Source organism: Malaclemys terrapin, chromosome 8, assembly GCF_027887155.1.
Source record: "Malaclemys terrapin pileata isolate rMalTer1 chromosome 8, rMalTer1.hap1, whole genome shotgun sequence".
Lineage (NCBI taxonomy): Eukaryota > Metazoa > Chordata > Testudines > Emydidae > Malaclemys > Malaclemys terrapin.
In genome coordinates, this window is record NC_071512.1 from 151,835 (window position 1) to 166,103 (window position 14,269).

The 14,269-nt window shown below is 42.6% G+C and overlaps 1 protein-coding gene across 1 annotated transcript; it reads left to right on the forward strand.

Moving 5' to 3' along the window:
- Positions 1 to 348: 348 nt before the first annotated feature.
- Positions 349 to 13,551, forward strand: LOC128842275 (uncharacterized). The gene is made up of 2 exons (XM_054038143.1): positions 349 to 366; positions 12,185 to 13,551. The coding sequence occupies exon 2, from the start codon at positions 12,411 to 12,413 to the stop codon at positions 13,386 to 13,388; it is 978 nt and encodes a 325-aa protein (XP_053894118.1). The 5' UTR covers positions 349 to 366; positions 12,185 to 12,410; the 3' UTR covers positions 13,389 to 13,551.
- Positions 13,552 to 14,269: the final 718 nt, after the last annotated feature.

Sequence of the window (14,269 nt, forward strand, 5' to 3'; positions counted from 1 at the left end):
CACCCCTTCCCCCCCTCTAGGATACCACATCTATATATACACATTTACATTTAGCCATATTAAAATGCATGTTTGCTTGCACATAGTTTACCAAGCAACCCAGATCACTCTGTTAGTGGCCTCTCTTCTTCCTTATTTATCATTCTCCCAATTTTTATGTCATCTGCAAACTTTATCAATTATGATCTTATGTTTTCTTCCAGGTCCTTAATAGGGGTCTGCTATAGATCATCAGATCAGAGAGAGGAGGTGAATGATGCATTTCAAAAACAAACAAATATCCAAAATGCAAGACCCAGTAGTTATGGGGGACTTTAACTACCCAGACAGCTGTGGTAGAAGTAATACAGCAAAGCACGATTTCCAGTAAGTTCTTGCAATTTATTGGGGATACTTTTTTGTTTCAGAAAGTGAAGAAAATAGCCAGGGGATAGCCATTTTTGACATGATTCTGACTAACAGGGCAGATTGGTTGTAAATCTGAAGGTAGAAGGCAATTTGGGCAAAAGTTATCATGAAATGATAGATTTCATGATTCTAAGGCAAGGAAGAGGTGAGAGCAGCAGAATAAGGACAAGGACTTGATATTAATTATGGTAATTAAATCAGAAGTTAGGAATTGTACAAAATTGATAAGGAAAGGTAAGGGATATGAGGAAAAAAAAATCTGTGGCCAGCAGAGCTAAAGACAATATTAAGAGTTTTAAAAATATATTAACTAAACGAAGCCTGACAATGGTATTGGTCTGTTACTAGATGGAAATGGTAAAATGATCAATAATGCAGAAAAGGCAGAAGCATTCAATAAAGATTTCTGTTCTATATTTGGGGAGGGGAGGAAACAGAGGATATAGTCTCATCAGATGGTGGTGGTAATCTTTCCATTCACTAGTATCTCTGGAGGTTGTTAAACAGAACCTACTAAAGTTAGACATGTTTAAATCATCAGGTACAGATAACTTGCATCCAGGAGTTTAAATAAAAAGCATGCTGAGGAGCTCCCTGGACCACTAGTGTTGATTTTCGATAAGTCTTTTAGCACAGAGGAAGTTCCAGAAGACTGGAGAAAAGCTAATGTGCCACTTTTTAAAATGGTTAACAAAATGATCTGGGGAATTATAGGCCTGTGAGCCTGACACCACTTCTGGGCAAGATAATTAAGTGGTTGATATGGAAGAATTAAATAAAGAATTAAAGAAGGATGATGTAATCAATGCAGATCAGTTTGGGTTTATGGAAAATATATCTTGTTAAACTAACTTGATTTTTTTTGTTGGGATTACAAATTTGGGTGATAAGGTAATAATGCTGATGTAAAATACTTAGACATTTGACCTGGTACTGCACGACCTTTAGAGTAAAACACTAGAAAGATATCAAATTAACCTGGAATGCACTGAATGGATTAAAAATTGGCTGATACATCTTAAAAGGTGATTGCAAATGGGAATAGTTATCAAGCAGGTATGTTTCCAGTGGGATTTTGCAGAGAATCAGTTCTTGGCCCTATACTATTTAATATCCTTATCAATGTCTGGGAAGAAAACTACAGAATTACTACAGAAAGTTGCAGATGACTCAAAGATTAAGGGAGTGGTAAATAATTAAGAGGACAGGTCACTAATCCAGAATAATCGGGATTGTTTGGGAAGTTGGGTGCAGGCAAATAAAATGTATTTTAATATGACCAAATGTAAAGTTATATACGGTGTTGTTGTAACGATGTCGGTCCTAGGCTATTAGAGACACAAGGTAGCTGAGGTAATATATTTTATTGGACCAACTTCTGTTGTTGAGACACAAAATTTCAAGCTTACAAAGGTTTCTTCTTCATGTTAAGTTATACATCTAGGAACAAAGATGGTATGCCCTACTTACAGAATGGACACTCTACCCTAGGAAGCAGAGACTCTAGGAAGCTAGATCGCAGGCCCTGGTTCTCATGGGAGACTTTAATCACCCTGATATCTGCTGGGAGAGCAATACAGCGGTGCACAGGCAATCCAGGAAATTTTTGGAAAGTGTAGGGGACAATTTCCTGGTGCAAGTGCTGGAGGAACCAACTAGGGGCAAAGCTTTTCTTGACCTGCTGCTCACAAACAGGGAAGAACTAGTAGGGGAAGCAAAAGTGGATGGGAACCTGGGAGGCAGTGACCATGAGATGGTCGAGTTCAGGATCCTGACACAAGGAAGAAAGGAGAGCAGCAGAATACGGACCCTGGACTTCAGAAAAGCAGACTTTGACTCCCTCAGGGAACAGATGGGCAGGATCCCCTGGGAGAATAACATGAAGGGCAAAGGGGTCCAGGAGAGCTGGCTGTATTTTAAAGAATCCTTATTGAGGTTGCAGGAACAAACCATCCCGATGTGTAGAAAGAATAGTAAATATGGCAGGCGACCAGCTTGGCTAAACAGTGAAATCCTTGCTGATCTTAAACGCAAAAAAGAGGCTTATAAGGAGTGGAAGATTGGACAAATGACCAGGGAGGAGTATAAAAATATTGCTCAGGCGTGCAGGAGTGAAATCAGGAAGGCCAAATCACACTTGGAGTTGCAGTTAGCAAGAGATGTTAAGAGTAACAAGAAGGGTTTCTTCAGGTATGTTAGCAACAAGAAGAAAATCAAGGAAAGTGTGGGCCCCTTACTGAATGAGGGAGGCAACCTAGTGACCGAGGATGTGGAAAAAGCTAATGTACTCAATGATTTTTTTGCCTCTGTCTTCACGCACAAGGTCAGCTCCCAGATTGCTGCACTGGGCAGTACAGCATGGGGAGAAGGTGACCAACCCTCTGTGGAGAAAGAAGTGGTTCGGGACTATTTAGAAAAACTGGACGTGCACAAGTCCATGGGGCCGGATGCGCTGCATCCGAGGGTGCTAAAGGAGTTGGCGGGTGAGATTGCAGAGCCATTAGCCATTATTTTTGAAAACTCATGGCGATCGGGGGAGGTCCCAGATGACTGGAAAAAGGCTAATGTAGTGCCCATCTTTAAAAAAGGGAAGAAGGAGGATCCGGGGAACTACAGGCCAGTCAGCCTCACCTCAGTACCTGGAAAAATCATGGAGCAGGTCCTCAAGGAATCAATTATGAAACATTTAGAGGAGAGGAAAGTGATCAGGAACAGTCAGCATGGATTCACGAAGGGGAAGTCGTGCCTGACTAACCTAATTGCCTTCTATGATGAGATAACTGGCTCTGTGGATGAGGGGAAAGCAGTGGATGTGTTATTTCTTGACTTTAGCAAAGCTTTTGATACTGTCTCCCACAGTATTCTTGCCACCAAGTTAAAGAAGTATGGGCTGGATGAATGGACTGTAAGGGGGATAGAAAGCTGGCTAGATCATCGGGCTCAACGGGTAGTGATCAATGGCTCCATGTCTAGTTGGCAGCCGGTTTCAAGTGGAGTGCCCCAAGGGTCGGTCCTGGGGCCGGTTTTGTTTAATATCTTTATTAATGATCTGGAGGATGGTGTGGACTGCACTCTCAGCAAGTTTGCAGATGACACTAAACTAGGAGGCGTGGTAGATACACTAGAGGGTAGGGATCGGATACAGAGGGACCTAGACAAATTAGAGGATTGGGCAGAAAAAAACCTGATGAGGTTCAACAAGGACAAGTGCAGAGTCCTGCACTTAGGACGGAAGAATCCCATGCACTGCTACAGACTAGGGACCGAATGGCTAGGTAGCAGTTCTGCTGAAAAGGACCTAGGGGTCACAGTGGACGAGAAGCTGGATATGAGTCAACAGTGTGCTCTTGTTGCCAAGAAGGCTAACGGCATTTTGGGCTGTATAAGTAGGGGCATTGCCAGCAGATCGAGGAACGTGATCGTTCCCCTTTATTCGACATTGGTGAGGCCTCATCTGGAATACTGTGTCCAGTTTTGGTCCCCACACTACAAGAAGGATGTGGAAAAATTGGAAAGAGTCCAGCGGAGGGCAACAAAAATGATTAGGGGTCTGGAGCACATGACTTATGAGGAGAGGCTGAGAGAACTGGGATTGTTTAGTCTCCAGAAGAGAAGAATGAGGGGGGATTTGATAGCAGCCTTCAACTACCTGAAGGGGGGTTCCAAAGAGGATGGAGCTCGGCTGTTCTCAGTGGTGGCAGATGACAGAACAAGGAGCAATGGTCTCAAGTTGCAGTGGGGGAGGTCCAGGTTGGATATCAGGAAAAACTATTTCACTAGGAGGGTGGTGAAACACTGGAATGCGTTACCTAGGGAGGTGGTGGAGTCTCCTTCCTTGGAGGTTTTTAAGGCCCGGCTTGACAAAGCCCTGGCTGGGATGATTTAGCTGGGAATTGGTCCTGCTTTGAGCAGGGGGTTGGACTAGATGACCTCTTGAGGTCCCTTCCAACTCTGATATTCTATGATTCTATGATTCTATGAAAGATTTGGGAATTGTGGTGGATAATCAGATGAACATGAGCTCCCAGTGCAATGCTGTGGCCAAAAGGGCTAATGCAATCTCGGGTTATATAAACAGGTGAATATTGAGGAGAATAGGAGAAGGAAAGTTATGTTATCTCTGTATTTGCCACTGGTGCAACCATTAATGAAATACTATGCTCAGTTCTGGTGTCCATAATTCAAGGATGTTGATAAATCAGAGAGAGTTCACAGAAGAGCCAAGAGAAGATTAGAAAACTTGCCGTACAGTGAGCGACTCAAGCAGCTCAAACATTTTAGCTTAAAGAAAAGGGTAAGGGGTGACTTGTTCACAGTTTATAATTACCTACATGGGGAACAAAAATTTGACAAAGGGCTCTTCATTCTACCAGAGAAAGGTATAACACAATCCAGCGGCTGGAAGTCCAAGGAAGACAAATTCAGGCTGGAAATAAGGCACAATTTTTTTAATAATGAGGGTAAATGAGGGTAAATAATGATGGTAACAACCATTGGAATAACTTATCAAGGGTTGTGGTGTACTCTCCTTCAATGGCAATTTTTATATCAAGATTGGCTGTTTTCCTAAAATATGTGCTCTAGTTCAAACAAATTAATTCAGGAACATTCTATGTCCTGAGTTATACTGGAGGTCCGACTAGATGATTACAGTCATCCTATCTGTTCATATAATCTATGAATGCATTACAAGATAAGGATGGTAAAATTGTTAATAATGATGCAGAAGAGGCAGACGTATTCAATAGAGATTTTTGTTCTGTATTTGGAAGAAGCAGAATGATGTACTCATATCACATGAGGATAATGAAGTACTTTCCAGTCCATTGATAGCTAAGGCAGATGTTGAATAGCATCTACTTGGGATAAACATTTTTACCCCAGCAGGCTCAAATAGTTTGCATCCAAAAGTATAAGAATGGACTGAGGAGGTCTTCAGCCCACTGATGTTAAATCTTGAGATACAGGGGAAATTCTAGAAGACTAGAAGGGTGCTTGGGTTGTATCAGTATTCAGAAAGACCAAGCAGGATGACCTGGGTAATTACAGCTGATTAGCCTGACAATCAAAATAATGGAACAACAGATGCAAGATTCAAATCATAACAAATCAAAGGATGTGAATATAATTAATGGCAGTCAAAATGGCTTTATGTTTTTGTAATTTCATCAAAAAAGGATTTTTTTTTACAAATGTTATTGATAAGTATATGACATCTATGTAGTTATCTTAAGACTTTTGTAAGGGATTTAATTTAGTAGTGCACAACATTCTCATTAAAATATTAGCACTATACAGTATCAAAGCCCTCATTATAAGAATTAAGAGCTGCCTAACTGACAGATCTCAAAAAGTAGTCATCAATTGGGAATCTCATTGATGGGCTTTTTAGTGCGGTTCTACAGGGATCGGTTCTAGGCCCCATACTAGTCAACATTTTCATCAATGATATGAAAGTAAATATAAAATCACTGCTGATAAATTTCAGATGATACGAAGGTTGACAGAATGGTAAATAAGGATAAGGTCAAAGTCTCAGACTTTAAGGTCAGAAGGGACCATTATGATCTTCTAGTCTGGCCTTCTGCACAACACAGACCACAGAATCTCACCCACCCACTCCTGTAACAAACCCCTGACCTATATCTGAGCTACTGAAGTCCTCAACTTGTGTTTTAAAGACTTCAGGGTGCAGAGAATCCTCCAGCAAGTGACCCGTGTCCCACGCTGCAGAGGAAGGCGAAAACCCCCCAGGGCCTCTGCCAAGCTGCCCTGGAGGAACATTCCTTCCCGACCCCAAATATGGTGATCAGCTAAACCCTGAGTATGTGGGCAAGACTTACCAGACAGACACCCAGGAAAGAATTCTCTGTAGTAACTCAGATCCCACCCTATCTAGTGTCCCATCACAGGCCATTGGGTATATTTACTGCTAATAGTCAAAGATCAATTAATTGCCAAAATTAGGCTATCCCATTATACCATCCCTTCCATAAATTTATCAAGCTTAGTCTTGAAGCCAGATCTGTCTTTTGCCTACACTGCTCCCCTTGGAAGGCTATTCCAGAACTTCACTCCTCTGATGGTTAGAAACCTTCGTCTAATTTCAAGTCTAAACTTCCTGATGGCCAGTTTATATCTATTTGTTCTTGTGTCCACATTTGTAGTGAGCTTAAATAATTCCTCTCCCTCCTTGGTATTTATTCCTCTGATATATTTAGAGAGAGCAATCATATCTCTCCTCAGCCTTCTTTTGGTTAGGCTAAACAAGCCAAGCTCTTTGAGTCTCCTTTCATAAGACAGGTTTTCCATTCCTCCGATCATCCTAGTAGTCCTTCTCTGTCTCTGTTCCAGTTTGAATTCATCCTTCTTAAACATGGGAGACCAGAACTGCACACAGTATTTCAGAGGGGCCTACATTGACTGGTAAGGTAGGTCCATTCAGACAAAATGTGTTTTAATATAACCAAAGGTGGACTGGATCATGGCCACACTGGACAGCACTTGGCCCTTCCACAGGCCTGTCACCAACCAGTTGTCCAGGTAGGGAACCACAAACTGCTGATTTCCTCAGGAACGCTGTCACCACTGCTGTGTACTTCGTGAATACATGTGAGGCTGCGGACAGCTAAAATAGCAGGATTGTAAACTGGTAGTGATATTGGTCGACCCAGGAATTTCCTGTGACTTTGATTTATTGCCACATGGAAATACATGTCCTTTAAGTCAAGGGCAGCATTCCAGGATCCAGAGAGGGGATAACAGAAGCCAGCATGGCCATGACTTTAGGTGTTTGTTGAGCGTGTGCAGGTCTAGTATAGGCCTGAGACCTCCTTTCACTTTTGTGATAAGGAAGTAGTGAGAATAAAACCCCTTCCCTCTGTGAAGCGAAGGAACCTCCCCAATGGTCCCTAGCTAGAGGAGAAAATGAACCTCCTGAAGGAGAACTTCTTTGTGAAAGTGATTCCTGAAAAGGGATGTGAAAAGGAGGGGGGAAGAGAACTTAGAAATAAACTGAAGAGTATATCCTAATTCCACTCTGCTTAGGACCCACTGATCTGTAGTGATGTGGGTGCAAGCACTTAGGAAGTGTGAGAAGCTTTCCAACTGCAGAAGGAGAAACTGGCAAACTGGAGACTGTCCTCGATAATCACATCAAAATGGAGTTCCCTGGCTGTTTGGCTGAACTAGCTACTGCTGAAGAAATAGGTGGTGGGGGATCTTCTTATAACTTTTTCCTCCTAGAATCCAAGAGCTTCAATGCCATCTTTAAGTGCCACTTCTTCGGTTCCGGAATAGTCTGCCAAAATAGGAGGAGCGCTCCTAACTGAAGCAGATGTACTCTGTACATGCTCTGAACAGGGAGTCTCTGAGGGTGGGCACAGGACTGCTTCCACCAGGTGTCTTAGTCTGACGTCCCTGTCCATTTTAGTAGTCCATCTGACGTCCCAGTCCTTGCAGATTTGCAACCTCTCTCTGGTGTGAGCCTTGACTAGGCACTTCAGGCACCTGGAGTCCATGTCATTAACCAGCACTGGCTTCTTGCAGGCATCGCAGGGCTTGAAGCCTGGGTACCGAGGCATGCCCAGCACTGGGTATCAGTACCCAAAAACCAGGAACCAAAGAGTTTAAAAAAAAAAAAAGTACCCAAATTAAAGGAAACCTACTACTAAACTATCCTAATACAAAACTATTGAGTATCAACTATATACAAACGTAAAGTAAGGGAAACCTTTGATAGCAAATTGAGTATTTAATCTGTCACAGGCAGTAAGAAGGAACTGAGGGAGGCTAGAGGCTCTTCTCTTTATATCATCATGCAGCAGTGCAAGGCAGCAGAGGGCACATGTCCTGCCATGATGGGTACCGCTGAGGAAAAAAATCTTAACAGTGCACAGGGTAGGCACACCCCTGAAGTGGAATGGACATGCAATTACTCAAAGAACGTAGACCATACCTACAGAATACAGGACTGTATCCTAGAGAGATGTGATTCTAAAGGTCTGGTGGTCACAGTAGACAAGCAATACAACATGAACTTCCAGTATGATGCTGTAGCAAAAAGTGCTCATAGGATCCTTGGACTGTATAAATGGGAGTTCTGAATAGGAGTAGGGAAGTGATTTTAGCTCTGTATCTGGCATTGGTGACACTGATGTTGGAATAGTGTGTCCAGTTCACATTTTAAAAAGGATATTGAAAAATTTGAGAGAGTGAAGAGAAGAATGACAAAAATTATTTGAGAGCTAGAGAAAATATCTTACAATGAGGGACTTAAAAAGCTCAATTTGTTTAGCTTATCAAAAAGAGATGTGAATTGATTATTGTCTACAAATACTTTCAGAGGGAGAAGATACTGGGTACTAAAAGGCTCTTTAATCTCGTACAGAAAGGCAAAACAAGAAGCAGTGCCTGGAAGCTGAAACCAGACAAATCTGTATTATAAATAAGGCACAATTTTGTTTTGTTTTTTATTTTTAGCAGTGAGTATAATTAACCACTGGAACAAACTACTAAGGAAGCAGTGCATTCTCCATTTGTTGGAGTCTTCAAATCAAAACTGGATGACTTTCTGGAAGATATGCTTTGGACAAACAGCTTATTGTGGCTCAGCCTTAAGTAATTGGGTGGAATTCTGTGGTTTATGATATACAAGAGGGTACACTAGATGATTTAATGGTCCCTTCTGGCCATGGAACTATACACTCTGAGCTAGAATGCATGGATGCACAGAGTGGGGCTAGCTAGTCCTGACTTTTGTTTAGATAGCTAGACTAGAAGATAGCTAATGTAATGCAAATATTTAAAAAGGCTCTAGAGGTGATCCCGGCAGTTACAGACCGGTGAGTCTAACGTCAGTACCGGGCAAATTAGCTGAAACAAAAATAAAGAATAAAATTATCAGACACATAGAAGAACATAACTTATTGGGAAAAAGTCAACATGGTTTCTGTAAAGGGAAATCATGTCTTACTAATCTATTAGAATTCTTTGAAGGGGTCAACAAACATGTGGACAAGGGGGATCCAGTGAACATAGTGTACTTAGATTTCCAGAAAGCCTTTGACAAGGTTCCTCACTAAAGGCTCTTATGTAAATTAAGTTGTCATGGAATCAGAGGGAAGATCCTTTCATGGATTGAGAACTGGTTAAAGTACAGGGAACAAAGGGTAGGAATAAATGGTAAATTTTCAGAGTTCCCCAAGGGTCCGTCCTAGGACCAATCCTATTCAACTTATTCATAAATGATCTGGAGAAAGGGGTAAAAAGTGAGGTGGCAAAGTTTGCAGATGATACAAAACTGCTCAAGATAGTTAAGACCAAAGCAGACTGTGAAGAACTTCAAAAAGATCTCACAAAACTAAGTGATGGGGCAACAAAATGGCAAATTAAATTTAATGTGGATAAATGTAAAGTAATGCACATTGGAAAAAAGAACCCCAACTATACATACAATATGATGGGGGCTAATTTAGCTACAACAAATCAGGAAAAAGATCTTGGAGTCATTGTGGATAGTTCTCTGAAGATGTCCACTCAGTGTGCAGAGGTGGTCAAAAAAGCAAACAGGATGTTAGGAATCATTAAAAAGGGGATAGAGAATAAGACAGAGAATATATTATTGCCCTTATATAAATCAATGGTACGCCCACATCTTGAATACTGCATACAGATGTGGTCCCCTCATCTCAGAAAAGATATACTGACACTAGAAAAGGTTCAAAGAAGGGCAACTAAAATGATTAGGGGTTTGGAGAGGGTCCCATATGAGGAGAGATTAAAGAGGCTAGGACTTTTCAGCTTGGAAAAGAGGAGACTAAGGGGGAATATGATAGAGGTTTATAAAATTATGAGTGATGTAGAGAAAGTAGATAAGGAAAAGTTATTTACTTATTCCCATAATACAAGAACTAGGGGTCACCAAATGAAATTAATAGGCAGCAGGTTTAAAACAAATAAAAGGAAGTTCTTCACGCAGCCCAGAGTCAACTTGTGGAACTCCTTACCTGAGGAGGTTGTGAAGGCCAGGACTATAACAGCGTTTAAAAGAGAACTGGATAAATTCATGGAGGTTAAGTCCATTAATGGCTATTAGCCACGATGGGTAAGGAATGGTGTCCGTAGCCTCTGTTTGTCAGAGGGTGGAGATGGATGGCAGGAGAGAGATCACTTGATCATTACCTGTTAGGTTCACTCCCTCTGGGGCACCTGGCATTGGCCACTGTCGGTAGACAGGATACTGGGCTAGATGGATCTTTGGTCTGACCCAGTACAGCCGTTCTTATGTTCTTATGATATACAACGGAGAACAGATATTGAGAAAGTAGACAGCATCCAGGAAATATTGAATTGTCCACAAAGCTTGGATTGATGTATCAAAACAAACCTGAAAAACACATCACTGTAGTATCAGAAAAGACTTCAGCTTCTAATTTGATTACTAGTACTATCAAGGTAGCCAGGTCTGTTAGAAAGCCAAAGGATAGTACTCTATGGATAGTAATTCTATGCTCTAAGACGACTATAGCTGTAGGGATATATTGCTGACCACCTGACCAGGATGCTGATAGTGACTGTGAAATGCTTAGGGAAATCAGAGAGACTATTAAAATAAAAAACAATGAGGGATTTCAACTATACCCATATTGACTGGGTACATGTCACCTCAGGATGGGATGCAGAGAAAGTTTCTTGAGACCTTAAATTATTGCTTCTTGACTTAACTATCTTGAGTAGTTGCCACACTGTGCCACAGGACCATCTGTTTTTTACAGATTCAGACTAACACGGCTACCCCTCTGATACTTGAGTAGTTTTGTATCATTTGCAAATTTTGCCACCTCACTGTTTACCCCTTTTTCCAGATCATTTATGAATACGTTAAATAGGACTGGCCCCAGTACAGACCTCTGGGGGGACACCATTATTTACCTCTCTCCATTCTGAGAATGGACCATTTATTCCTACATTTTGTTTCCTATCTTTTAACCAGTTATGAATCCATGAGAGAACCTTCCCTTTTATCCCATGACAGCTTACTTTGCTTAAGAGCCTTTGATGAGGGACTTTGTCAAAGGCTTTCTGAAAATCTAAGTACACTATATCCACTGGATCAACCATGTCCACACGCTTGTTGACTCCCTCAAAGAATTCTAATAGACTGCTGAGGCATGATTTCCCTTTACAAAAAACATGTTGACTCTTCCCCAACAAATTATGTTAATCTCTGTGTCTGACAATTCTATTCTTTACTATCGTTTCAACCAGTTTGTCTGGTACAGAAGTCAGGCTTACCGGCCTCTAATTGCCAGGATCACCTCTGGAGCCCTTTTTAAAAATTGGCATCACATTAGCTATTCTCCAGTCATTTGGTAAAAAAGCTGATTTACATAATAGGTTACAAACTACAGTTAGGCCTTGTCTACACGGGTAAATTTTGTTAAAACTAATGTCGACACGAAATAATTGTCAAAAGCAAAGTTGCCAAAGCAAGTCTACATTTGCTCCCTCTGTCAACAGATTGTGTCCACATTCAAGGCACCATTGTTGACAGCGTGAACAATGCACTGTGAGGTATGTATACCACAGTGCCTGGCAACAGCATCTGTTGCTAGATGTTGTGGGAAGGCAGAAATGGAGCGCGGTGCATCCTGGGATGTGCAAAATGTCCCGTTAGACACCGCTTTGTATCCCAGCCCTCCAATGGTTTCTGAGTTCCTTTCGCGCCGTTCTGGCTTTCCTTTTGCACCGTTTTCCTAACTGTCGGTCTTTTTAGTGCATGCCAGCATCTGCAGTGAGAGGCTGGATCCCGGACTTCTCTCCTATGTGCTGTTAACCGTCATGAGGACATCGTGCAGGGCAGCAGAATTACTCGCAAAGTTACTGACAGAGGATGAATCACAGGCACCCGAGTGTGATATGGACAGCAGCAACTTATCAGTGCTTTTGGTAGTCACTTTTGGGCTAGGGAAACAAGCACTGATTGGTGGGATCGCATTGTCATGCAGGTATGGGATGACAACCAGCGGATACAGAACTTTAGGATGCGTAAAACAATCTTCATGGAGCTATGTGCTGAGCTGGCCCCCGACCTGCGGCACAAGGACACCAGAATGAGAGCTGCCCTTTCGGTGGAGAAGCGTGTTGCAATCACTGTGTGGAATCTGGTGAATCCAGACCGCTACCGGTCAGTTGCAAATCAATTTGGAATAGGAAAGTCCACTGTTGGGGCTATATTACTCCAAGTGTGCAGGGCAATAAATCACCTCCTGCTACAGAGGACCGTGACTCTGGGAAACATGCATGAAATAGTGGATGGTTTTGCAGAGATCGGTCTCCCTAACTTTGGTGGGGCGATTGATGGCACACACAATCCAATTTTAGCGCCAGACCACCTTGCCTCAGAGTACATCAATAGGAAGGGATACTTCTCCATGGTGTTGCAGGCGCTTGTGGATCAGCAGGGGCGTATCACGGACATCAATGCAGGCTGGTCTGGAAAGGTACATGACCCATGCATCTTCAGGAACAGTGGCCTGTACAAAAAGCTGCAGGCGGGGACTTTCTTTCCAGACTACAAGATCACAGTGGGGGATGTAGAAATGCCCATAGTAATCCTGGGAGACTTGGCTTACCCCTTACAGCCCAGGCTCATGAAACCTTACACAGGGCACCTGGACAGCAGCAAGGAGCGTTTTAACAACAGGCTGAGCAGATGCTGCATGGTAGTCGAATGTGCCTTTGGCAATTTGAAAGCTCGCTGGAGGTGTCTCAATGGCAGGCTAGACCCTACTGAAGATAATATTCCTGTGGTCACAGCCGTGTGCTGCACTTTGCATAATCTGTATGAATCTAAGAGTGAAATGTTTCTCAGGTGTGGAGCACTGAGGCAGAGCGCTTGGCTGCACAGTTTGAACAGCCAGATACTAGAGCTGTCAGAGGAGCCCAGAGGGCTGCTATTAACATCAGAGAGGCCTTGAGGAACCACTTTGACAATGAGGGGCACTGATACATGTCTGCTTTGGAGTTGCTTCCCTGGTGCATCCATGTACAATTTTGAGCCCAAGATCCATGCAACACAATGCTTTAGAAGCCTGTTCCCGAGAGTGAATTGATTGCTATTCGCTTTTGTAGAGAACAGAATAAAAACGCTGTACCATTAAATACCTTAGCCTTTATTTATTGTTAAAGCGTAAAACCTCACAACTGTGTGTAGCTCCAGCTATCATTGTTCAAGCTGTGAGAGGGGGAGGAGTGATGGGGAAACTCAGGAGTGCTGTGAAGTGAAAAAGAACATGTGGGCATAGAGGGGGGGTGAAGTTGGCAAAGAATTGTACATGTGCACATGCTGCAGTGGAGGTCGACCACAGAACTGCTCAGTCTGCAGCTGTATCAAAGACTTGAGAATTTGTCTGATCCTACATAATTTTTATCATACGCTCTGTCGTTTGCCTAGCAAATGCTACGTTGGCTTCCCAGCACTCTGTGTTCCCTGGTCTGCCTCATCGCACTGCAATACCTCCGTGAACATGTCTTCTTTGCTGAGTCTTGGTTTCTTCCTTATCTGCCGAAGCCAGTCGGCAGGAGTGCGTGGTGTGTTCCTCAAGGTCTCGGCTGCTGTGGGCAATGCACAGAAGAGTGATCGTTACATTCCAGCAAACGATTGAAACATTTCAGTAACAAGGGCCTTTTGCAACTAGTAGCAATCACTTTCTCATTGACTCTAGGCAAGCACACAGCTCCACAAGCACCCCAATCATGGTGAGTGTCAGGAGTGGGGGGAAGGCGGTTGTGCACATGGACAAAACGGTCATGGCTTGCAAGGCAGCTTTGCAGGGAACTCGTTCTAAAATTCTCTCAC